Source organism: Mus musculus, chromosome 7 (genome assembly GCF_000001635.26).
Source record: "Mus musculus strain C57BL/6J chromosome 7, GRCm38.p6 C57BL/6J".
NCBI classification, from domain to species: Eukaryota; Metazoa; Chordata; class Mammalia; order Rodentia; family Muridae; genus Mus; species Mus musculus.
In genome coordinates, this window is record NC_000073.6 from 105,112,458 (window position 1) to 105,137,237 (window position 24,780).

Here is a 24,780-nt window from a genome sequence, read left to right on the forward strand (position 1 = left end):
CAAGATAGATAAACCCTTAGCTAGACTCACTAGAGGGCACAGAGACAAAATCCTAATTAACAAAATCAGAACTGAAAAGGGAGACATAACAACAGATCCTGAAGAAATCCAAAACACCATCAGATCCTTCTACAAAAGGCTATACTCAACAAAACTGGAAAACCTGGACGAAATGGACAAATTTCTGGACAGATACCAGGTACCAAAGTTGAATCAGGATCAAGTTGACCTTCTAAACAGTCCCATATCCCCTAAAGAAATAGAAGCAGTTATAAATAGTCTCCCAGCCAAAAAAAGCCCAGGACCAGATGGGTTTAGTGCAGAGTTCTATCAGACCTTCAAAGAAGATCTAATTCCAGTTCTGCACAAACTTTTTCACAAGATAGAAGTAGAAAGTACTCTACCCAACTCATTTTATGAAGCCACTATTACTCTGATACCTAAACCACAGAAAGATCCAACAAAGATAGAGAACTTCAGACCAATTTCTCTTATGAATATCGATGCAAAAATCCTCAATAAAATTCTCGCTAACCGAATCCAAGAACACATTAAAGCAATCATCCATCCTGACCAAGTAGGTTTTATTCCAGGAATGCAGGGATGGTTTAATATACGAAAATCCATCAATGTAATCCACTATATAAACAAACTCAAAGACAAAAACCACATGATCATCTCGTTGGATGCAGAAAAAGCATTTGACAAGATCCAACACCCATTCATGATAAAAGTTCTGGAAAGATCAGGAATTCAAGGCCCATACCTAAACATGATAAAAGCAATCTACAGCAAACCAGTAGCCAACATCAAAGTAAATGGAGAGAAGCTGGAAGCAATCCCACTAAAATCAGGGACTAGACAAGGCTGCCCACTTTCTCCCTACCTTTTCAACATAGTACTTGAAGTATTAGCCAGAGCAATTCGACAACAAAAGGAGATCAAGGGGATACAAATTGGAAAGGAGGAAGTCAAAATATCACTTTTTGCAGATGATATGATAGTATATATAAGTGACCCTAAAAATTCCACCAGAGAACTCCTAAACCTGATAAACAGCTTCGGTGAAGTAGCTGGATATAAAATTAACTCAAACAAGTCAATGGCCTTTCTCTACACAAAGAATAAACAGGCTGAGAAAGAAATTAGGGAAACAACCCCCTTCTCAATAGTCACAAATAATATAAAATACCTTGGCGTGACTCTAACTAAGGAAGTGAAAGATCTGTATGATAAAAACTTCAAGTCTCTGAAGAAAGAAATTAAAGAATATCTCAGAAGATGGAAAGATCTCCCATGCTCATGGATTGGCAGGATCAATATTGTAAAAATGGCTATCTTGCCAAAAGCAATCTACAGATTCAATGCAATCCCCATCAAAATTCCAACTCAATTCTTCAACGAATTAGAAGGAGCAATTTGCAAATTCATCTGGAATAACAAAAAACCTAGGATAGCAAAAACTCTTCTCAAGGATAAAAGAACCTCTGGTGGAATCACCATGCCTGACCTAAAGCTTTACTACAGAGCAATTGTGGTAAAAACTGCATGGTACTGGTATAGAGACAGACAAGTAGACCAATGGAATAGAATTGAAGACCCAGAAATGAACCCACACACCTATGGTCACTTGATCTTCGACAAGGGAGCTAAAACCATCCAGTGGAAGAAAGACAGCATTTTCAACAAATGGTGCTGGCACAACTGGTTGTTATCATGTAGAAGAATGTGAATCGATCCATACTTATCTCCTTGTACTAAGGTCAAATCTAAATGGATCAAAGAACTTCACATAAAACCAGAGACACTGAAACTTATAGAGGAGAAAGTGGGGAAAAGCCTTGAAGATATGGGCACAGGGGAAAAATTCCTGAACAGAACAGCAATGGCTTGTGCTGTAAGATCGAGAATTGACAAATGGGACCTAATGAAACTCCAAAGTTTCTGCAAGGCAAAAGACACCGTCAATAAGACAAAGAGACCACCAACAGATTGGGAAAGGATCTTTACCTATCCTAAATCAGATAGGGGACTAATATCCAACATATATAAAGAACTCAAGAAGGTGGACTTCAGAAAATCAAACAACCCCATTAAAAAATGGGGCTCAGAACTGAACAAAGAATTCTCACCTGAGGAATACCGAATGGCAGAGAAGCACCTGAAAAAATGTTCAACATCCTTAATCATCAGGGAAATGCAAATCAAAACAACCCTGAGATTCCACCTCACACCAGTCAGAATGTCTAAGATCAAAAATTCAGGTGACAGCAGATGCTGGCGAGGATGTGGAGAAAGAGGAACACTCCTCCATTGTTGGTGGGATTGCAGGCTTGTACAACCACTCTGGAAATCCGTCTGGCGGTTCCTCAGAAAATTGGACATAGTACTACCGGAGGATCCAGCAATACCTCTCCTGGGCATATATCCAGAAGATGCCCCAACTGGTAAGAAGGACACATGCTCCACTATGTTCATAGCAGCCTTATTTATAATAGCCAGAAGCTGGAAAGTACCCAGATGCTCCTCAACAGAGGAATGGATACAGAAAATGTGGTACATCTACACAATGGAGTACTACTCAGCTATTAAAAAGAATGAATTTATGAAATTCCTAGCCAAATGGATGGACCTGGAGTGGAGGGCATCATCCTGAGTGAGGTAACACATTCACAAAGGAACTCACACAATATGTACTCACTGATAAGTGGATATTAGCCCAAAACCTAGGATACCCAAGATATAAGATACAATTTCCTAAACACATGAAACTCAAGAAAAATGAAGACTGAAGTGTGGACACTATGCCCCTCCTTAGAAGTGGGAACAAAACACCCATGGAAGGAGTTACAGAGACAAAGTTTGGAGCTGAGATGAAAGGATGGACCATGTAGAGACTGCCTTATCCAGGGATCCACCCCATAATCAGCATCCAAACGCTGACACCATTGCATACACTAGCAAGATTTTATCGAAAGGACCCAGATGTAGCTGTCTCTTGTGAGACTATGCCGGGGCCTAGCAAACACAGAAGTGGATGCCCACAGTCAGCTAATGGATGGATCACAGGGCTCCCAATGGAGGAGCTAGAGAAAGTAGCCAAGGAGCTAAAGGGATCTGCAACCCTATAGGTGGATCAACATTATGAACTAACCAGTACCCCGGAGCTCTTGACTCTAGCTGCATATGTATCAAAAGATGGCCTAGTCGGCCATCACTGGAAAGAGAGGCCCATTGGACACACAAACTTTATATGCCCCAGAACAGGGGAACGCCAGGGCCAAAAAGGGGGAGTGGGCGGGTAGGGGAGTGGGGGTGGGTGGGTATGGGGGACTTTTGGTATAGCATTGGAAATGTAAATGAGCTAAATACCTAATAAAAAATGGAAAGAAAAAAAAAAGAAAAAAAAAAGAATAAAAATTATACCTTAATAGCCTAAAACCAAATTATTCTCAAATAACTCACTAGCATTTCATAATTAATCTTAAGAATGGTTATAAAAATGACATTTATAAAATTTGGTACCCAAAAAAACAACATTCCAAAATTTCTGATATCAACCGGCCAGTGGTGGCACAACCTTAAATCCTTGCACTTGGGAGGCAGAGGGAGGCTCATCTCTGATGTTAATCTGGTCTACAGAGCAAATTCTAGCAAGCCAGGGTTGTATAGAGAAATTCTGTCTCAAAAATAGTTTAATATAACAATTAACAAAAATTACCAGATATAGAAATAATTACAAAATATAACCCATAATAGAATGACAAAAGTAACTGGTTAGTTGAGATTAGCAATGGTGTTCAACTTAGAGGATTCAAAGTTTGAGATAATTGCTGGAATTCCATTCTATATATTCAAAAGAATTAAGATATAAACAATATTTGCAAGACTGAAGGTTACCTTCCATAGGTGAGAAGTAAAGTGTCTGAAATGACAAATGGAATTCAGGGCATATTAAGCAGGGAAGAAAGAAAAACATAGCCTTTTATTTCATTAAATTAAAACATTTCCATTGAGTAATGAGCAGCTTATACTGATACCTCAGTGAGGTTTTATTGTTTGTTTGGTTTTTTTTTCCTACTTCTCTTACATTTTTTGATAACAGGTCCATGAATAGAGTTGTGGTAGTTTAACTTTGAGTCATGCAGTTTTAGGCAGTCTATCTCTATAATAGGCATATGCAGGAAGCACATACAAACTGAGTTTGTGGACTCCATGGAAGGCACCAAGTGAACATATACACCTGGTCCTGAGCACATACAGGTGTGTTACAAGCCCTTCACCCAGGAGATGGACTTAATCCCTGTAGGACAGACAGCCAATGTAAGGATGGATTACCTCTTTTCCTGCCTGTCTGCTCATCTCTCCCTGGGGGATCTTTTGAGCTAGAAAGACAATAAATAGAAAGCATTGCAGTGGGTAAGGTCCCTGAGGCTCTGGCTGTATAACTACTTCTGAAACTAGCCAGAACTCTAGCATCCATGGATCCAGAACCCATGCTTCGAGTGCTTGGTAAGTGATTCTGAGGGAGAGGGCACCAAAGGCTGTCTAGACTCCAGGACTTACCAGAAAATCAGAGACCTACCTGTGTACCTGTGATTTTTTTGGCTGAGTCAGTGCTATTGGAAGAGTAGAGATCATTTGTCTGGAAAAGAAGCAAATGTGAGAAACTGGTCTCTCTTTCTCTCTCTCTCTCTCTCTCTCTCTCTCTCTCTCTCTCTCTCTCTCTCTCTCTCTCTCTCTCTCTCTCCCTCCCTCCCTCCCTCCCTCCCTCCCTCCCCTCTTCTGCTAGATTCCTAGTAGAGTGAGGAATGGAAAAGCTAAACAGTACATGCATCATGTAGAACCCAGATAGTTTTCAGCTATGAATACAGAGGTCTAGGGGAAGAATATATTTTAAGTAGATTAGGAAGATAATTCAGTAAGTTTTAGCAAACTTTAAAATTGCTAAAAATTATTGCTTTAAAACTAGAAAATATGCCAAAAGAAGCCATGAACTACCTCCTATTCTATTTACTCAATATTGCCTAAAGTAACATCTGAACAGATTCCTTACATTCCTGTCTAAACTTCAAGAAGCCAGGGGAAAAGTGCAATACTGTCACTTTTTAGAGCAGTGTTTCTCTACTGCTGATCCGTGGTCTTGTCTGCCTAGAGAGAGGCTCTGGCTGCAAGGTCTTTTTTTAGTTTTGGACTTAAAACTTCCTAGGATTCCTCATCATGCCTCTAGCTAGATCCAGAGACATTGGAAGCCAGTGTCAGCCTTGATGTTTTCACTGGCAAGCTCTAGTTGCAAACAAAGATTAAGAGATACATCAGATGTGTTCTGAGTGCTTAACTTCTTAGCCTTTTTAGGCAAGCCCATATTTGTTGAGTGGGAGTTCTAACAATACAGTGCAAAGAAGGTAGAGAGGGGGGAAAATGGAAGCATGAATGAGAGGGAAAGATATAGAATGTCATCCAGACATTTTATCTAACGATGAAAATAGTCACATTTAAGCTTTGTGAGGCATAAAGCATACTTTTCCCTCTAGGCTCTTTGATCAGCTCCCATGCTGCAGTCACAAGACTTTCTATTTGATGGGAGCCTCCAGATGAAATCTCCAAATTCTTCCTGTCTTCAATATGAAATCCCTCCATTCTTTTCAGGAATACTTCATGACTCCATGAGGTGGAGGGGTAAGTACCTCACATTGAGATCAGGAACTACACTTCATAAGGAATAAATGTGAAATTTTCTAAGAAATTAGTCAGAAAATTACAGGAATCCATAAATGTAAAATCTTAAAGATGAATATAGTGATAATAAGAATATTTTTCATTAGATTGAAGTTGTATGTGTTATGGGTAAAAGAAACGCTAATGGGGATAGGTCAATTGTTACAAATTATGGACATAGCAGGAACTTGATTTATAAATAAAATTCACAAATAGATGTACTGAAATAGAAAATTAACAGGTGGCCTTTATAATGCTCATGTCACAGGGAAAGTTCCTTAGTTACAAACTCAGACTACAAGGTACCTTCTATACGTTATTTAAGCACATTAAACACAGTTCAGAACTGATGAAAAAGAGAAGCTGAGATAAGACTGAGGTTGCAGGTATGGAGTTATAAAATGTGAAGTCATGGGATTATAGCTGTGAAAATACTTTTGCAACTTTTAATCAAATTTTTAGGTTTAACCCATAAAACCAAGGAAAAACAATTAAAACCAATACAAAAATAGGACGAGGGATGAAATTAAGCCGTATGAACAATGAAAAGGACAGTAGGAATCCAAATACTAGGAAACTATTCTTAAGATTGGGCATCATAGAAAAAAAATACAGTTAGAAAAGTAGAAAGGTAAGTTGATAGATAGATGATATAGACGAATAGATGATAGATAGATAGATAGATACATACATACATACATACATACGTACATAGCTAGATATATGAATACATAGAAAATGAATGACAGAAACATTAATATTCATACATGATAAATGATAGAGGGAGATTATAGATAGATAGAGAGAGACAGAGAGAGAGAGATAGATAGATTTATATATTTACATACATGTATGTATGCATGTGTATATATTTGTCACCTTGATACCATAGGAGATAGGTGTGTTTATATTTCCACTGCCTTTAAATCTAAAGAAATTTAGACTTTTAGTTCTTCCACATTTTTATGCCTACCTTTTAAAATATAGGAAAGGCTGGGCATGGTGGCACACACCTTTAATCCCAGAACTTGGGATGCAGAGCCAGGCGAATTTCTGAGTACAAGGCCAGCCTGGTCTACAGAGTGAGTTTCAGGACAGCCAGGGCTACACAGAGAAGCCCTGTCTCAAAAAAATAAAAAAATAAATAAATAAAATATAGGAAAGATACTGACTTTTGTCCAGGTTAAAAATAAATTATTAAAGTAGTCAACTTACCTAACATTCACCCAGAATATTGTGACACAGGAGTGAAACTATTAGATTAATTTTGTTAGTGATATACTTATTACTAATACACTCAATTTTATTAGCAAGGTTTTACAAATGGAGATTTATTTTTTTCTTTATTCGACTATATACTGTGTTAGTGAATTCCTTTTTGGCAGTCTTGCCTGAGAAAAGGATGGTCAGGAGGAGTGAGCAGAGGAGCCCAGTGAAGGGAGGTCCATCCTCCCTCCACTGAGCTGCTATCATTACTATAGGGATAGTCTGGGTGGCAGCAAAGTACTAGAATTGCATTTGGGGAGTAGAAGAGGCACCATTAGACACAAAGATATACTATTAACCTCTTGAAAAAAGGTTTTGATCAGTGTGAAAATATCATAGAGCTCTCTGGATTCACTACAACTTTGATTGTACTGTATCACAACCACTGACCTATTTTTTCCTAACACATACAATTTAATTTTTTATTGGATACTTTATTTATTTACATGTTAGATGTATCCCCCTTCCCAGTTCCCCTCAGCAACACTCCTAATCCCTCTGCCTGTGTTTATGAGGGTGCTCCCCCATGTCCCCACCCACAACCACATCACCACCCTAGCATTCTCATAATAATTTAAGCCTTCTCCTTTGTTTATAAGGGTGTCTCTATCCGTAGCCCAGGCTTACCTTGAACTGGGAAACCCTCCTCCCTCAACCTCCCAAGTGTTAGAGCTACAGTTGTGTGCCACTGCACCTAGCCCTGAATTAAGTTTCCATTATCATTGAATCACTTACACTTTTTCAGACACTGCTGTATCCTAGACAGACTTGTACAATGAGATGACCTGAAAGATCCTGGAATACCACACCTTGCTAAGCTACAATGCTCTTTGAGGTTGCTCACAGTCCAGGGGCAGGGGGATGCATAGTGAAATATTTGATGTCTGTGAGGGCACTGTTTCATATTATTTACAATTTTTTCTCCCACTTCTCCCCAGTGTGAGATTTAGCCCTCTCCAAGTAATCTGTGCTCTTTCTTGGAAAGCAGATATATTCACCCCTGTGCCACTACCTCACTCCTTGTGCCCAGTCTTATAGTGGCCCACTCATTTGTTAGCACCAAAATCCCACTGAGCAACCACAAGTGAAGATACTTTCATTTTCAATTTTGTGATCTTGGAGGTTAAAAGAATTCTACGGGCAATTACTAATTGAGAAGAGATTTACAGCAATATGGAGACTGGAAATATGTACCTGGATCATTCAAGGCAGAAATGAACATGAACAGGGACGGAAGGCTTTAACAAGTGAACTTCATCATTCCCACACCACTGCAGTCAGAACAGGTGATCCTTCATCTTGTTTATTGACACCCACTGCTCTCCTGGCATTGCAGTTATTTACTCTCCTTTGGTCCAGAAGTTAGGACTTCTAAAAGCTTGATGAGTTAAGAAATAGAGCAGAAACCAACTATGTTCTAAGGTACATCCATACTAAATAAAAATGTGGTTTTTTTGAGACAAAGAGATTCACTCTTTTCATTGTAGAGTAGATAAAAATATATAATTAAAGCAAAGTAAATATATTTGAAAGACTAGAATGCTGTGGGAACTCGAGACATTTATCTGAGTCCTTTTTCTGCCAATCTCTGCACATTGCTTTGCTACCCTATCGTAATTAATTTGAATGATAGTTTGTGTGAATATTTCAAATAAAATTGGTGGAAAATATGTGAAAAAAAATGTACCTTTTCACCTGCACATGAAAATGATTTCCTAAGTGCTTTTCTCAATTTTAGTTTCTGCAAAGATAACTCTTTCAAAGATGAAATCAAACGTACAGATAAATCCTGCTGCTTCAGTACTTGCTTGCTCTACACTGGTAAAGTTGTAGTAGCGCCTGAGAAACAAGGCACGAGACATAAACAGATACGTTCAGTTGACTTGCATAACCTGCTACAATTGTATATAACTAAAGCCACTTGCTTTACCTTCATATATTCAGAGTCAGAACCTAATTATCTAAATCCTAATTTTACAGCTTGCTAAAAGAAAGTTGTAGGACTATATGACAAAATATGACAGCACACAAGAACGACACCAACCCTACTGGAGTTTCAGACTTCCTCCTAAATTGTTTTGTCAGGTCTCCCAGCTGGCAGCTCTGGCTCTCCCTGCCACTCAGCCTTCTCTTCCTCCTAGCCATGGGGGCTAATGCTATTCTTCTGATCACCATCCGGATGGAGGCCTCTCTGCATGAACCCATGTACTACCTGCTCAGCCTCCTCTCCATGCTGGACATCATACTCTGCCTCACTGTCATCCCCAAGGTACTAGCCATCTTCTGGTTTGACCTCAGAGCCATTGGCTTTCCTGCCTGTTTCCTCCAAATGTATATCATGAACAGCTTTCTTGCTATGGAATCTTGCACATTTATGATCATGGCCTTCGATCGCTATATAGCCATCTGTCACCCACTGAGATATCCATCCATCATCACTGACCAATTTGTAGTCAAGGCGGCCACATTCATTCTGGTCAGGAATGTCCTTATTCCTTTGCCCATCCCCATTCTTTCAGGACGACTCCATTACTGTGGGAGAAATGTTATTGAGAACTGCATCTGTGCCAACATGTCCGTCTCTAGACTCTCTTGTGATGATGTCACTGTCAACCGTCTTTATCAGTTTGCTGGAGGCTGGACTTTGCTGGGATCAGACCTAGTCCTCATCTTCCTCTCTTATACCCTTATCCTAAGAGCTGTGCTGAGACTCAAGGCAGAGGGTGCTGTAGCCAAAGCTCTGAGCACATGTGGCTCTCACTTCATCCTTATTCTGTTTTTTAGCACCATTCTTTTGGTTTTTATCCTCACACATGTAGCTAAGAGGAAGGTCTCTTCTGATGTGCCAATTTTGCTCAATGTCCTCCACCATGTCATTCCTGCCGCCCTTAATCCCATTGTTTATGGGGTAAGAACTCAGGAGATCAAGCAAGGAATCAAGAAATTGTTGAAAAGGGGGTGGTAAACAGGCCAACTGCAGCTCTACATTCATAGTGCACAGTGATTTATTTATGATATTGATAGAAAAATTCCTGAAACACTAACTCAGAACATTCTAATGAGGAAAGTAAGTACTAACTCTAAAAAAATATTCCTGGCTTCATCTTCCTCTAAAATACTCAATACCCACAACAAACACACTTGCAAATTCCCTATCTCATTCAGGTGCAGTGACAGCTGCCTTTAACCCCAGCATTTAGGAGGCACAGACAGGTGGATCTATGACTTCAAATTAGGCCTGGCCTACAAAGAGAATTCCAGGACAGCCAGAGCTACAGAGTGAAACCCTATCTTGGAAAAAAAAAAAAGTCAAAAGTTAAACAAAAAAAATCACATATTTCTGTGACTTTTAAATTTTTCCTGTAATAAATATTCTATTTTATCTGAAGTAGGAGAATCCAGAGAGAGTAAACACTATACTAGAAAAACAACCCCCAGCTGCTCCTACATTGATAATCTCTGCACATTTATTTTTATTGTGACAGTAGACATTAGTGGCCTCAACTGAAGCTCACTTTCATCAATAAAATTAGTCTAATTATGCAATTAGGTGAACATTTATGCAATGAAGCATAGCGTTTTCGTGGTCAGCTCTGAATGATGGAAAGGGGTTAGAGCCAGAAGCAAGTCTGCTTTGTTGATGTCCACCCAGGCCAACATCTTTCTGCCATCTTCCTTGTGTTTTCAAGCGAAGCTTCTTTGTCATTAGCCAAAGCTCTTAAGCCAGAGCTCTTTGAAGAACTGACATGTAGCATGGTACATTTTATTGGATTTAGGAGAAGGAGCCATCACTTCAAGCTGCTTCCTTCATGACTTCACATTACTACTGCACTTGGAACTTCCTTTCTCAAATCCACAATGTGACCTGTGTATAGTGTTCTGCTTATGTGTATTGATGTATCAGAAGACACCCCATAATACAACATAAATACATTACAGTCCATTACTAGCTGGGCAAAACTTTTTCAATCACCTATTTTTGATTCACAAGTCATATTAGAGATTAAAAATATAAAATGTATGAAAATTTGCAATTATTGAGGAAGTTAGATGATATTTAGGCAAAATATAAACAAATCCAGTTCTCAGGAATACTGAAAGATTGTTAGTCTGGATCCAAGGAATTTTGAGAGTTTGGTTTTCTTTCCTTCTAGAAATAACAACAACAAAAAAAGTACTTGTACATCCAAGCAATAAGTTGAAAGGGGAAAAAAACATATAAAAACCTAAGTTGTTTGAGCTCCATGCTCTCTGTTCTAGTCTTTGCACAACTACAAAGAATATGTCCAGCTTAGAACAATAAGGAGTGTCATTCAGTTTCAGGATCTTATCTGATGCATGAGTCAATAAACCAGTTGTTTCAGAATGCATGTAGACTCCTGAAAGTCTACAAAATGACTGGTTCTCCTGAAACAGGCTTCATTCACACTGAAGAGCCTCCTCTATATTTCTCACTTACCATAATCGTAGAGTCCTCCCATGTTTTTTCCTCAGTGACAGTTGAAAGAGGAAATGAAAGAATTTCCGAATACAGATCAAAATTCAAGTGAGCCTAAGGAGTGTTTGTGTATCTACATCTGTAAATGTTGCTTTTATTTCCTTAGATGAAGGAATACATGACTTGGACTGAGCCCAGAACATTTCTTTCTCTGTTCTAACTATACCTAGGTCTAGACCTGGAATCTTCTAGTCTCTTCCAAGATGACTGATTTAATCCAGCTTCTCTGCCTGAATTGTTCTTCTTGACCTCATGCTAATCTTCTGGCTCCTTCTCATTCCCTGGCTCACTCTGTCTTCACCTTTGTCTACCTTGTTCTCTCTGCAACCTGCCTCTGTAAAACTGTTCCAGTAAAACTGCAATCTCTCTCTCTCTCTCTCTCTCTCTCTCTCTCTCTCTCTCTAAGTAGCCTCTTTTTTCCTGTGCTGTTCTCATATGAGTTGGGGGTATATATCTTTAACTCATTCTGTCAAACGTTTCTCTGATTTATCACTTGGTCTGTCCATCAATTAGATGTTACTTTTAAACATGGCTGCTTCCTTCTACAAACTAGACATACCTCCATTGTTAGGGATTAAAGATGTGCATTAATGGCATGTCTGTATTTCTGCCAGATCATACTGTAATCCAGATTGTGTCTGTATTCTAGCCAGATCACATAGTCCTACAAGGACTTTGGATATGATCCCTTGCCTGAGCAGCCATGTTGCTGGATTAAAACTCCTCTACAGACATCATTTATGGACCCACTACTGACAATGACTGTATGTTTTTGCTTGATGGAAAAATTCAATAGATATTAGTGAATTATTTCAGTTTTTGTTTGCTAAAACCTTTGGTGTTGTCCTTTTTATGATGGCTGTTCTGACTAGAATGAGAAATAATCTAAAAAAATTCTAGTTTTGCTTTAAGGTGAGATGATGTTACTTTTATTTTGAGCATTTTCATTGGTTATTGAGTTATATATTTAATTAAGACATTCTAGCATTCATATTTGTAGGAGTGATATTTTTATTAGCTATAGTACCCTATGTGATAATAAAGTGTATATTATGTGAACATGATTTTTGACCCAATTTTAGACTCAATTATGACTTAAAGAGACATAAATTTCTAAGCAGTGCTAAGTGTATTACCCCAGTGATCCTGAAGATCACAGAAAAGTTTCATATTGATTTGTTTTGTTATTATACAGGATGTCAACAAAATTGATCAAACACATACGGCTATATCTTATACAGACAACCAATTAATGAGATATTTCATATCAGAAGTGACTCAGATTTAGGGAATCATATATCATAAAAAGCATATTGGTAACAAATGCTGACATGGATCTGGTGAAAGGGAAGCCTCATACATTCTTGGTGGAAGAGTAAACTAGTGCAGATACTTTGGAAATCAATCTGCATATTCTACCCCCAAAAAACTAGAAATAGAACTACCATATACAGCTATACCCAAAATAACCAATAACCTACTACATTACTATCATATACATACTACCATTTTTTATTACTGCTCTAGTCATAAGTTAGTGAGTCTAGTATGATCCAGAAGATCACAGAGAAAGTTCAATATTTATCTGTTTTGTTACCATATAAGAAGCGAACAAAATTGACCAGATATATAAGGCTCTACCTTATACAAATAATCAATTAATGAAGTATTTCATATCTGGAAAAGTGACCCAGACTTGGTCAATTTTTCTAATTGTAGGCTTACATGCATTTTCATTTGGGGGAGGTGGAAAGCAGGGGGTTAAGATGGAATTCTCCTTGAATGAAATGGACATTGTTCCCATCAATGATCTAGTGACATAATTATCTAAACACAGACTGAGTCTTCAGCATTTCTGAGATAAGTACTTATCTCCTGAGGACTATCTCGTTAGACTAAGGAGGAAATGTCTACTCACTTTATTGATTCTCTACAGATCTTGTGACTCATAACTTCAATTTTCACTCACTGCCTTGGTCCAGATTGTTTAGCAATCATTTTTTTAACCTAGAGTATTAAAAGAAACCTTACTGGTTTCACCAATACTATTCATATGCCCCATGTCCTTTTCAAAGTGTCCCTTCATTACTGTCCTATAAGTTATAATGCCTAATTAGAACATAAAGTTTGAAAAACACACAGAAGGTGATAAATTCATATTTAATGGCTGCATTATTGACACATCGTGATCAAATACAGTCAGAATGAAGAATATAATATATCCCTAAAGGTTGATTTAGCATATATCATAGAGGAAAGTGGAAATAAACTTGTAACAGTAATTCTGAAGTTGTAAATTCAAGATGAATGTAGTGACATGCACATATTTTGTCTATTGTATTATTCACATCAAACCAACAATAAAATAAATCCAGATTTTCACAATCCCCTCTACAAAGTCCTTCTTTGGCTCATGTATCTCAGAACTAGTGTTTGAATAGCTTGATAATCCCCTGCTTGATTTCCTGGGTTCGTACTCCATACACAATGGGATTGAGGGCAGGTGGGATGAGATGATGCAGCACATTAAGAAGAATTGGTACCTCTGACGGTATCTTCTTTCCTGCCTTGTTTGTGAAGATAAAGACTAGCAACAAAGTATAAGAAGAGTATAAGGATGAGATGTGAACCACAAGTACTCAAGGCCTTGGTGACAGTGCCTCCAGACTGCTGACACATAACAACCCTCAAGATGAAGCAGTAAGAGAGCAAAATGAGGACCAGATCAGAACCAAGTAGGCACCAAACGCTCACAAATTGATAGAGCTTATTTAGGCGAATGTCCCCACAGGAAAGCTTTGCTACAGAAATATTGGCACATATGCAGTTCTCCACCACATTGCTGGCACAGTAATTGAGTCTAGCAGCCAGAACTGGAGTGGGCAGTGTAGCTAGAAGATTGCGGGCAACAATAAAAATGGCTGCATTAATGACAAACTGTTCTGTGATGATGGATGGGTAGCGCAGAGGATGGCAGATAGCCACATAGCGATCATAGGCCATGACCAGAAAGGTAGAGGATTCCATAGGAAGGAAGGTATTCATGACAAACATCTGCAGGAAGCAGCCCACAAAGCTGATGGGTTTCATGTTGAACCAGAAGATAAGCAGGACCTGCAAGAATTATCATTCTCAAAAACTCTATGCATTCATTATCATCCTAAAATATCTAGCCTTAGAAAATTCAATATGTATATGATTAAAACCATCCAAATCCTGAATCCACTGGGATTGCATCCTAATTTTAAATACTTTCTATGCCCATGTTAATCTACAGCAGTGGTTCTCAAACTTCCTAATTCTGTGACCCTTTAATACAGTCCCTCATGTTGTGATGACCATCAATCATAAAATTATTTTCATACTACTTCATAGCTGTAATTTTCCACTGTTATGAGTTGTAATGTAAATATCTAATATGCAGGATATCTGATATGCAACCCTCGTGATAGGGTCATTCAAGCCACTAAAGAGATTACAACCCACTGGTTGAGAACCACTGATCCACCAACTCTAGTTTATACCTTTTCTTTAAGTCTAGAGACCAAGCTTTTATTGTGAAAGCATTTATTTGTATCTTATCTTCAGTTGAGTTCCCTGGTTCTTAACAAATTCCAGTGGATTCATCTGCCATCTAGAGATGCATGTGTCACAGGAGTATTAAAGACATCTCTATTCCCTTCGTACTTTGAGAAATCTTCCCCAAGATGTTTCCTACGTATATGACATACAAAGACAATTAAACTTCAGTGACTAAATTCTAGATCTTTTGGACATAGGAATAGGAAATTTCAGTCAAGAAGAGTATCTCTTGAACTGAGGAGAAATTTGGATTTTAAAATATCACTAACAGACAATAGGGAGAGTTATCAGTTAGGAGGTCATTGAAGCTTCAAAATGTAGGCATTAAGAATAAAAGGGACATGCATGAAGACCACGTTGCATATGTAATGGGGGGGAAGAGCTATGGGGGGACTAGGAGGGAGGGCTAATATTGGATTGTAAAAGAAAGAAAGAAAGAAAGAAAGAAAGAAAGAAAGAAAGAAAGAAAGAAGGAAGGAAGGAAGGAAGAAGGGGAAAAGGAATAGAGTGGGACACAGCTTGGTGCTGAGAGAAGGATCTGGTGTAATGGTTGAGTGACACATTGAGCATTTTTTTTCTTCAGGAATGAGAGGATTCACACAAAGAACTATCTAAAGAACTAACTATCTGGCTGAAGGTGAAAAGTGAGTGTCCTGGGAGGGTCTGACCTTGGGGATGACTGTGAGGCAGAGGATGACATCAAGCACAGAGAGGATGGCAAGCAGATAGTACATGGGCTCATGCAGAGATGCCTCCTGATGGATGGTGAATAACAGCACAAAGTTGGCTGCAAGAGCCAAAACCAACAGGGGAGCCAAGATGATGGATAGCCAGTGCTGTGTGTCCTGCATTCCTGGAAAGCAGATCATCAGAAACTCTGACACCTGAACCCCTGTGTTGTTGGGAGATACCATGATAGCAGGTAGAGCTGAAAATAGCTGAAAAGAAACAGGCAAGAATTCAAATACTCTACTGTTTCATCAACAAAATAAATGTAAGTCCATTTCCATTATACTTGGACCCCACATATTCCTGATGACATAATTTCCATTAGCACTCATAATTTTTTTGTGAAAATAATAATTCCTCCATATAAGTTCTCAGCCCAGATAAATCTCATTGCTTGCACTCAGATGCAACCACACTTAGAGGGTAAATCACTCTGAGATTCACATGTAGCAGTCCTTTCCCTTATAATGAGTCCTTTTGTCCCCCAAAATTAATTTCTATCTGCCCTATCTTCACTTCTTGGAAAAGTGATTTCTTGCTTATAACTTTAAACCTCTCTCTTTTCTTTTCTCCCTTGTGGTCTTAAAATGATCAGGTATGTTGCTATAATATATTAATCAAACTTTGCTATCCACACTTACATTTGTTTTATAAGATGTTATAGGCAGAATATCATCTTTTTATTATATCATAAAGAAACATACTAGCCAACTGGCTGAAGATAGGCATTCAATAACCCCTTTGCAGATATAGCGACCTGACTGACCATTGAGAGTACCATAATTGACAAATATACTATATTCTTAACTATCTCTACATTTTTTCATACTAAAGGTTACTATAACTGCTGCTTAACACTCAAGAAAAATGTGAATGAGGCAGAGAGTATGAAACATCATTTAGTGGTGAAAAATACTCAGCACCATGATACAAAGACACTGCGGAACTAAAATAGAAGCCTCCTCCTTACCTGATACCTTTCATAGTGTCAGAATATACTGTGTAGGCTGCTAGGATGGGAAGTCAATTTGAATTCTACAAACTGTGATTACAACCTGACAAACAGGATTTGACCACCTGTACAATAGTATCATTACTGTTATGGAGGTAATTCATCATTCTCTGCATTTGTGGTCCACTGCACTGTAGATAATTCATAAATGGCATTTACCTCACTGGAAAACCCATGACAGGGAGGCCATAGGATGAAATGGGAACTTAATTCTGTTGTTTTAATAAACTGATGTAGCACCGAATTACCTTCTAAAATACATGCTTATACACATAGAAAGTTACAGCTATAACATTTAATCAAAGAAGACCTTCTTTCTAATGAACTGTGATGGAAAGAGACTTGAAGCTGCATGTGGTCCACGGAATAAATGACAGATAGCTAATACTCAGCCCTAAACAAGACTTTGATATCATCAAAGTCAGGGAGCATTGTAGAAGAAGGTACAGAAATGTACATGTATGAGCCAAAATAGAGAGAGAAGGGATGATAAAGGATACCCTCTGGCCAACACAGAGCCAGTGCAAACAACTCTTAACAACTACAGAGAGCACACTAGATCTAGATAAGAAGGGACCTATCAACAACAAGGCATAGATAAAGGAGAGACCTAGGGGACTATTGCCTTCAGCTGTGTGCCTGCTGATGGCTGTGCTAAGTTCCAAAGGACAGCCCCAGCTCAGCAGTCACACAGATGGGCCTAATTAAATATATCACACAACAAAACCAAAAATCATAAATCTGGGAAAAGGAGAAATAGGGAGGGGAGGGACTTGCTCTGTGGAAAGGTAGGTAAAAGAGGATGGAAAGAGTAATGACAAAATGTCAAAGAACTACCTTAATAAAAATAATAATAATTACTAGTGAGAAAAAAAAGCATAAAATTATTGAAAAGAGAAAATGAATACAAAAAAAAAAAAAAAACCAGGAGCACCAATACTTTTGTGTATTTGGTAAGGACCAAAAATCATTTCTTCATTTTCTGTGAAAATATCAGACAATAGATAGGATATAAGACCCCGAATGTAAGAAATAACTAAAGGAATCTCACTGTCTTTACCTTATAATGTGAGATAATAATCTCCCTTTATTTTCATAAGAGGTGAAGTTGTTAGGCCATGCTCTCCTCTGGAAGGGCAAACTCACCTCTTATATCTGGATTTGAGGAATGCTCTTAGGGGTGTCTATCATATAGGATGCAAACATATTCCCAGTCAATCTTTAGAGATGTTGCTTTTTTATCTTGAATACATACAACAGACTTCCCATACAACAGACTTCCCATAGAGGTTTTCTGATCAGTTTTAGGTATATTGCCAGCTATTCTAAGTTATATATGCACAATTCTGACTGATCTCTAGCCTTCCAATATAATCTCTCTATCTCTGTCTCTGTCTCTCTCTCTGTCTCCTCCTCCTCTTTTCCCTCCTCCTCCTCTTTCCCTCTCTCCAGCCTTTTCAGAATTATAGATTTCTGGATGGTCCTTCCTTCCATCTCAGCTCCAAACTTTGTCTCTGTAACTCCCTCAATGGGTATTTTATTCCCCATTCTAAGGAGGAACAAAGTATCCACACTTTGCTCTTCCTTCTTCATGAGTTTCATGTATTTTGCAAATTGTATCTGGGTATTCTAAGTTTCTGGGCTAATATCCACTTATCAGTGAATGCATATCATGTGAGTTCTCTTCCCCACCTGGGGATTCATCCCATAAACAGCCACAAAACCCAGACATTATTGCATATGCCAGCAAGATTTTGTTGAAAGGATCATGATATAGCTGTCTCTTGTGAGGCTATGCCAGTACCAAGCAAATACAGAAGTGGATGCTCACAGTCATCTATTGGATGGAACACAAGGCCCCCAATGGAGGAGCTAGAGAAAGTACCCAAGGAGCTAAAGGGTCTGCCACCCTATAGGAGGAACAACAATATGAACTATCCAGTACCCCCAACGCTCATGACTCCACCTGAATATGTAGCAGAAGATGGCCTAGTCAGCCATCATTGGGAGAAAAGGCCCTAGGTCTTATGAAGATTATATACCTCAGTACAGGGGAATGCCAGGGCCAGGAAGGAGTGGGTGGGTTGGGGAGCAGGGTCGGGGGAGGGTATAGGGGACTTTCGGGGTCACATTTGAAATGTAAATGAAGAAAATATCTAAGAGAAAAACTAAAAAAAAAAAAGAATTATAGATTCCTTTTCTATAGTTCCATTTCTCTCTGTGAATCTATACTTCTTGGCCACCTTTCCTTTTTCCCTTTTTAAAAGTTCTGCTGTCATATATTACATTCTGACCAGTTTACCCTCCCTTCCCTCCTCCCAGTCTTTCCCATCTACCATTCCTCTACCAGAAATCCACCCCCTCCAACTTCCCTCACAAAAGAGAAGTACTCCCAGGGACATTAACCAAACATAGCATAACAAGCTACAATAAGACCAGGCACATACCATCATATCGTTAGCCACCTTTCTTAAGAGGATCAAAGAACATAAAGACAAAAACATAAGATGAGAGTTTTTTTCTTTCTTTTTGTTTCTTTCAGTGAAAAAGAATACAGACATTTCCTATGAGTTCAGACACCCACACCATGGCTGCTCAAGTTATTCTGACACAAATTATCCTCATGGTAATCGTGTACATTCACAAGAATATAATAACACCCTGAAATAAATAACAAAGGGAAAGGACAAACTTCACAATCACTTGAACTTGGTTTTCTGATGTACAGTTCCTGAGGTACTTACTAAGTTTCTTTGGAGAGCAGATAGGACTACCCCATTGCTTGGAGACAATGCATGGCTACTCTACTTCTCGGTGGTTCTGTAATTGTAGCTTTGGTATCTGGATGCTTTTATTAAACTGTTATCTGTGTAATAGCCATTCTCCTGAGGCTGGAAAGGCATAGGTTTTGAATGTTGCTCCCACAGGGTCCTGCCTATCTGAAGATACAGAGACACATCTAATGTAAATTAATCAATAAATAGCAATCAAGAGAGTTTTGCTTTAAAGTCATACATAGTTTCTCTGGAGATGACTGAGTATGACATAAGCTGAAGTGTACTGCTTCCAGTGGGAATGGGGTATCACTCAGGAGCAGAGATTATGCATACTTTTAAAATTATTTCATTGTTTAATTACGTGTATGTTGGAGAGGGTGTTTTTGTTTTTGTTTTTGTTTTTGTTTTTGTTTTTTACAAGAGTACAGCATCCATAGAGACCAGAAGGGAGCATTGGATTCCCTGGACCTGTAGTTCTGAGGAGTTAAAAGACACCTGACATGAGTGCTGGAACCAAACCCGCATTCTGAGCACCAGCAGTGTATGCCTTTAACTGCTGAGCCATCTGTCCAGCCCCATTGACCATGGAAATCCAAGGAAAAACTACACTGAGAGTCTATTCCACTCTTGTTAAAATAACCATCACCAAGGGAAAAATAGGAAGTGGTGTGATGATGACCGGGAGCGGGGCCTCTTATACACTGTTTTTGATAATATAAACTCCCTCCACTGTGGAAATGGATGGAGTAGTTCTTAAAAGAACTAAAATTAGAACATATGCCTGGCCTCTAATACTTCTAGGTCTAGGGGTGTAGGAGAAGGCACGATTCTGGAATAAGAACAGTGGTTTGCTTGGTATATAAAATAAGAAGAGCTCTTTTCAGCTAAGATAGCTGAGGCAGGATTAGGACCAGTCTGTTGTTAGTGCTCCTATACAGATATTTGAGAAGAGGGAAGAAGTCACTTTCTAAGTGAATTAGTTTTTCATAAGTTAGGAGTTCTCTTCTCTACTCATAGCTGTAGTAGTAACTGAATGTCACATCTGTAAACAGGACATGTGGCTTATGTTTAATGGAGACATGGATGGAATTAGTAACTCTGGCTGCTGAACAGTAAAGGAATATGAACAGAGAATTAAAATTCAGCTGATCTATATGTGTCCCTCTCACTATTATAGCAAGTGTCCTTTCACAGCCAAGTGGATCTTTCTGCTGCTGCCTGAGGAAGCTCATTCACCCTTGTCCCATGTGCCTTTCATATAGGGATGCTGGGTATTTGGGGAGCAGCAGCCAAACAAGCAAATGGAGAGATCAGAAGCAGGGCAGTTCTGCCTTACTATGGATGCTTCTCTGCTCTGTGCTGCCTCTGAGGAGCTCAGTGCTGAGTCCTGAGATGTAAGGTGTAGCAGATGTTTCATCTGTAGAAGCCACAGAGTGACAGACAGACATTTATTAGGCTGTGTCCTGGGTATTTTTAGTGGGTTTGGATCAGCAGTAACTGAGAAGAGAAACGTGATGTAATCTAGTACTGTGATTTCATGGAATAGTTATCTAGGACTGTGATTTCTTGGAATAGGTATCGGTCAAGATAAAATGAAGATATAGGAGAATGAAACATGATTTTGGTTGAGATAAGAATACATGCAGTTAGTAAACTGAGATAAGGTGTATTGTATATGATATGGTTGAATTACTACATGGAAATAATAGAAACTTTTAAAAGAGTTTCTTTTAAAACAGTTTTTTTCCTACAAGCCTCCAGGGGAATCACAGAAAAATGTTTGAAGGCAGTCTTGATTGTTCTGAAAGAAACATTGTGGAGGCACTTGAGTTAGACTAGAGGCAAATGAATCACTCTAGAAGAATATTAAAGGATCCATGCATTACAGGATATAATCATGTCCGTGAAGCCTGAAATAGATGTTTCCAAAAGTACCCCTATAACCATGTACCTCCAAGTTAATGTCTTATTCAGTTAATAATTTACAGCTAATAAATGATTCCCTGACTTCTCATTTCCTGATGTTCAATGCCAAGATCCATACAATTGCCCATAACAGCATTATTGCCTTATTCCCTTTCTTGTATTTCAAAATACAAAATAACAACAACAACAACAATAATAATAATAATAAATGCTTTGGGTAACAAGGTGCACAAGAGCTCTAATTCTTAAGGAGTTTGTGATGGTTTGTATATCCTTGGACCAGGGAGTGGCACCATCTGGAGGTGTGGCCTTGTTGGAATAGGTGTGACCTGGTTGGAATGGGTGTGTCACTGTGGGTGTGGGCATAAGATCCTCACCCTAGTTGCCTGGAAGTCAGTCTTCCAGTAGTGGCCTTTGGATGAAGAGGAAGAACTCTTAGCTCTGCCTGTGCCATGCCTGCCTGGATACTGCCATGCTCCCACCTTGATGATAATGGACTGAACCTCTGAACCTGTAAGCCAGCCCCAATTAAATGATTTGCCTTGGTCATGGTGTCTGTTCACAGCAGTAAAACCCTAACTAATACAGAGTTGTAGCTACAAAAGCCTAACTATTTGCCTATATCCATACTAGCACAAATCTACTTTCAATGTGTGGGGGAGGGGGTCTCTGCAAGCACCACAGTATCAATCCACATGAGGTGAGAAGGAAGTCAGATTCCACATGACTCAGTAGCCAGTGCCTTCAAACTTTGTGATTCTGACAGCAGGCAGTTTGTTTTAGACACATTTAAATACATTAAAATTTAGAGAATGTGTCTATAACACAATTTCCTATGCACTATAAAGCTTAGGAAACAATTGCAATGAGACTCTTCTCAAAGGACATGTTACTTCTTCCATGAAGACAGGTTCAACAGATAAACTTCATGTGTCATCTTAAGAGCCAAGGGAGGATCTGGTGTGGTCTCTAGGCTATCAACCACTTCTGGTCCTGTTTGTAAGGGTCTAGAGGAGCAAGTGTAGCCTGGACCTACAGGTAGCACCAACAAGGAAGGTAGGACCTACAGGTCACCTTAGCCTGTAACTATCTATGGTCCTGTTTTATCAGTCAGGGGAGAGTGTGGCCATTCAGATAGCACAAAGGTCACCAGGCTATTAACCCCAGCCTTCTGGGCAGAAAACAGGTTATATATCTCTTTCTTTGAAGAAACAACCCTGAGCATTTAACATTCCTGTTTTCCTTCCTGCTTGTCTGTGAGCTTAGGAACTTTGTGGCCTATACACTGATGGTGAAGGAAAAGCTGTACATTTAAGTACAAAGAGGAAGAGAGAACAGAGTCTTAAAGCACTTACCAGAAGCAACCTAAATCTCATTGAAAAGGAGAAACCAGAGAGATGACTCAATAGGTAAAGGTGCTGGACATGAGAGACTAGCAACATGAATTCTGTTCCCAGAACCTACACAAAGGTAGAAGGAACAAATGGACTCCACAGAGTTGTCTTGTCTACATACATGCAAAATGGCACACACACACACACACACACACACACACACACACACACATTTGCTTTTTAACATTTCAGAAGGCAGTTTTAATCTTTTTGACCAAGGGACAGTTTTGTGCATGTCTAAATGGAAACACTGGCCATAACAATAAGGGTCACGGGGGTTGGCCAGGGTAAGACTGTCTACAAGATTGAGTGTGGTGGGGGAGGCAGTGTAAACATTCAAGGATTAAACATATCCCTAACTGATTTTCCCAGAATGCCCTACATCTTAAAAAGCAAAAGATCTAAACATTTCACTGTGTTTTTTACACTTACAAAGATGTTAAGTCACAAATTTGTTAGTGTTTCTTGTTTAGAATGAAGGCAGCTGGGGCAGCAGAGAAGACAATTGAACAGCACCAGTATGTTGAAGATGAAAATTTGGATTTAGCTTATAAAAATACAGGTCAATATGCTAAACTGAACAAAGACCCAGGGTATGAGATATTTAAAAATACTTTTCTCTTGGATCAGCACACACACACACACACACACACACACACACACACACCTTAGTTTCCATATTACCCTTATACAGTAAAATTCTGATGAAAATCACACACTGCAGAAATTGCCACAGATGCACCCAAATACCTCTCAAATGCATGTGACATCACAGTCAGGTGGCTCACTTGGAAGAAATCTGTGATACCTACAACAGGATTTCTGTAGTGAGACATCAGTTCTCTGTACATGGGAATAGTTTCTTTCTCATATATGGGGGCAGTACAACGGTACTTTGAAACCTAAAAAATTATTAGAGTCATTAAGAAAGAGGTGAAGAGGCTTTGCCAGAGCACCTGGGGGAGCCATCTTGGTTCCCAGATCCCACTGAGACTAGTATGCCCAGGTGAGATTGTGGTCTACAGAAGCAAACAGCTTCTGGGACAGGCAGAAGCCACAAAGGTTCTGAGGCAGACCCCGTTTCGAGTTCCAGACATCTGGGCACCTTCCCTGCCAGAGGAGAGGTGCCTGCCCCGCACAGGAGGGCTTTGCCAGAGCACCTGGGGGAGCCATCTTGGTTCCCAGATCCCTCAGAGAATAGTCTGCACAGGTGAGAAACTAACAGCTTCTGGGACAGGCCCTGTTTCAGGCCTTCCTCTTCTGCCAAGAGGCAGGTCCTAATGCCAGATGTAGGTGCACCTTCCCTGCAAGAGGAGAGCTTGCCTGCAGAGAGTGCTCTAACCACTAAAACTCAGGAGATAGCTAGTCTCCCACATTTGCTGATAGAAGCTAACAGAATCACGAGAGAAACAAGCTCTAACCAGAGACAACTATAACAACTAACTCCAGAGATTACCAGATGGCGAAAGGCAAACATAAGAATCTTACTAACAGAAACCAAGACCACCCACCATCATCAGAATCCACCACTCCTACCTCAGCCAGTCCTGGGCACCCCAACACACCTGAAAAGCTAGACCCAGATTTAAAAGCATATCTCATGATGATGGTAGAGGACATCAGGAAGGACTTTAATAACTCACTTAAAGAAATACAGGAGAACACTACTAAAGAGTTACAAGTCCTTAAAGAAAAAACAGGAAAACACAACCAAACAGGTAGAAGTCCTTAAAGAAAAACAGGAAAACACATCCAAACAGATGATGGAAATGTACAAAACCATACTAGACATAAAAAGGGAAGTAGACACAAAAAAGAAAACCTAAAGTGAGGCAACGCTGGAGATAGAAACCCTAGGAAAGAAATCAGGAACTATAG

General features: G+C 39.2%; 1 protein-coding gene and 1 pseudogene across 1 annotated transcript; one reads left to right on the forward strand and one right to left on the reverse strand.

Annotated features, from left to right (window-relative positions):
• The first annotated feature begins 9,001 nt into the window (after positions 1-9,001).
• Olfr681 (olfactory receptor 681) lies at positions 9,002-9,949 on the forward strand. Its single transcript, NM_207557.2, has one exon. The coding sequence runs from the start codon at positions 9,002-9,004 to the stop codon at positions 9,947-9,949; it is 948 nt and encodes a 315-aa protein (NP_997440.2).
• On the reverse strand, positions 13,909-14,605 carry Olfr682-ps1 (olfactory receptor 682, pseudogene 1; annotated as a pseudogene).

Excerpts from the sequence above, each read along its gene's own strand:
- Olfr681 (NM_207557.2), top strand. The coding sequence starts at position 9,002 with ATGACAGCACACAAGAACGACACCAACCCTACTGGAGTTTCAGACTTC.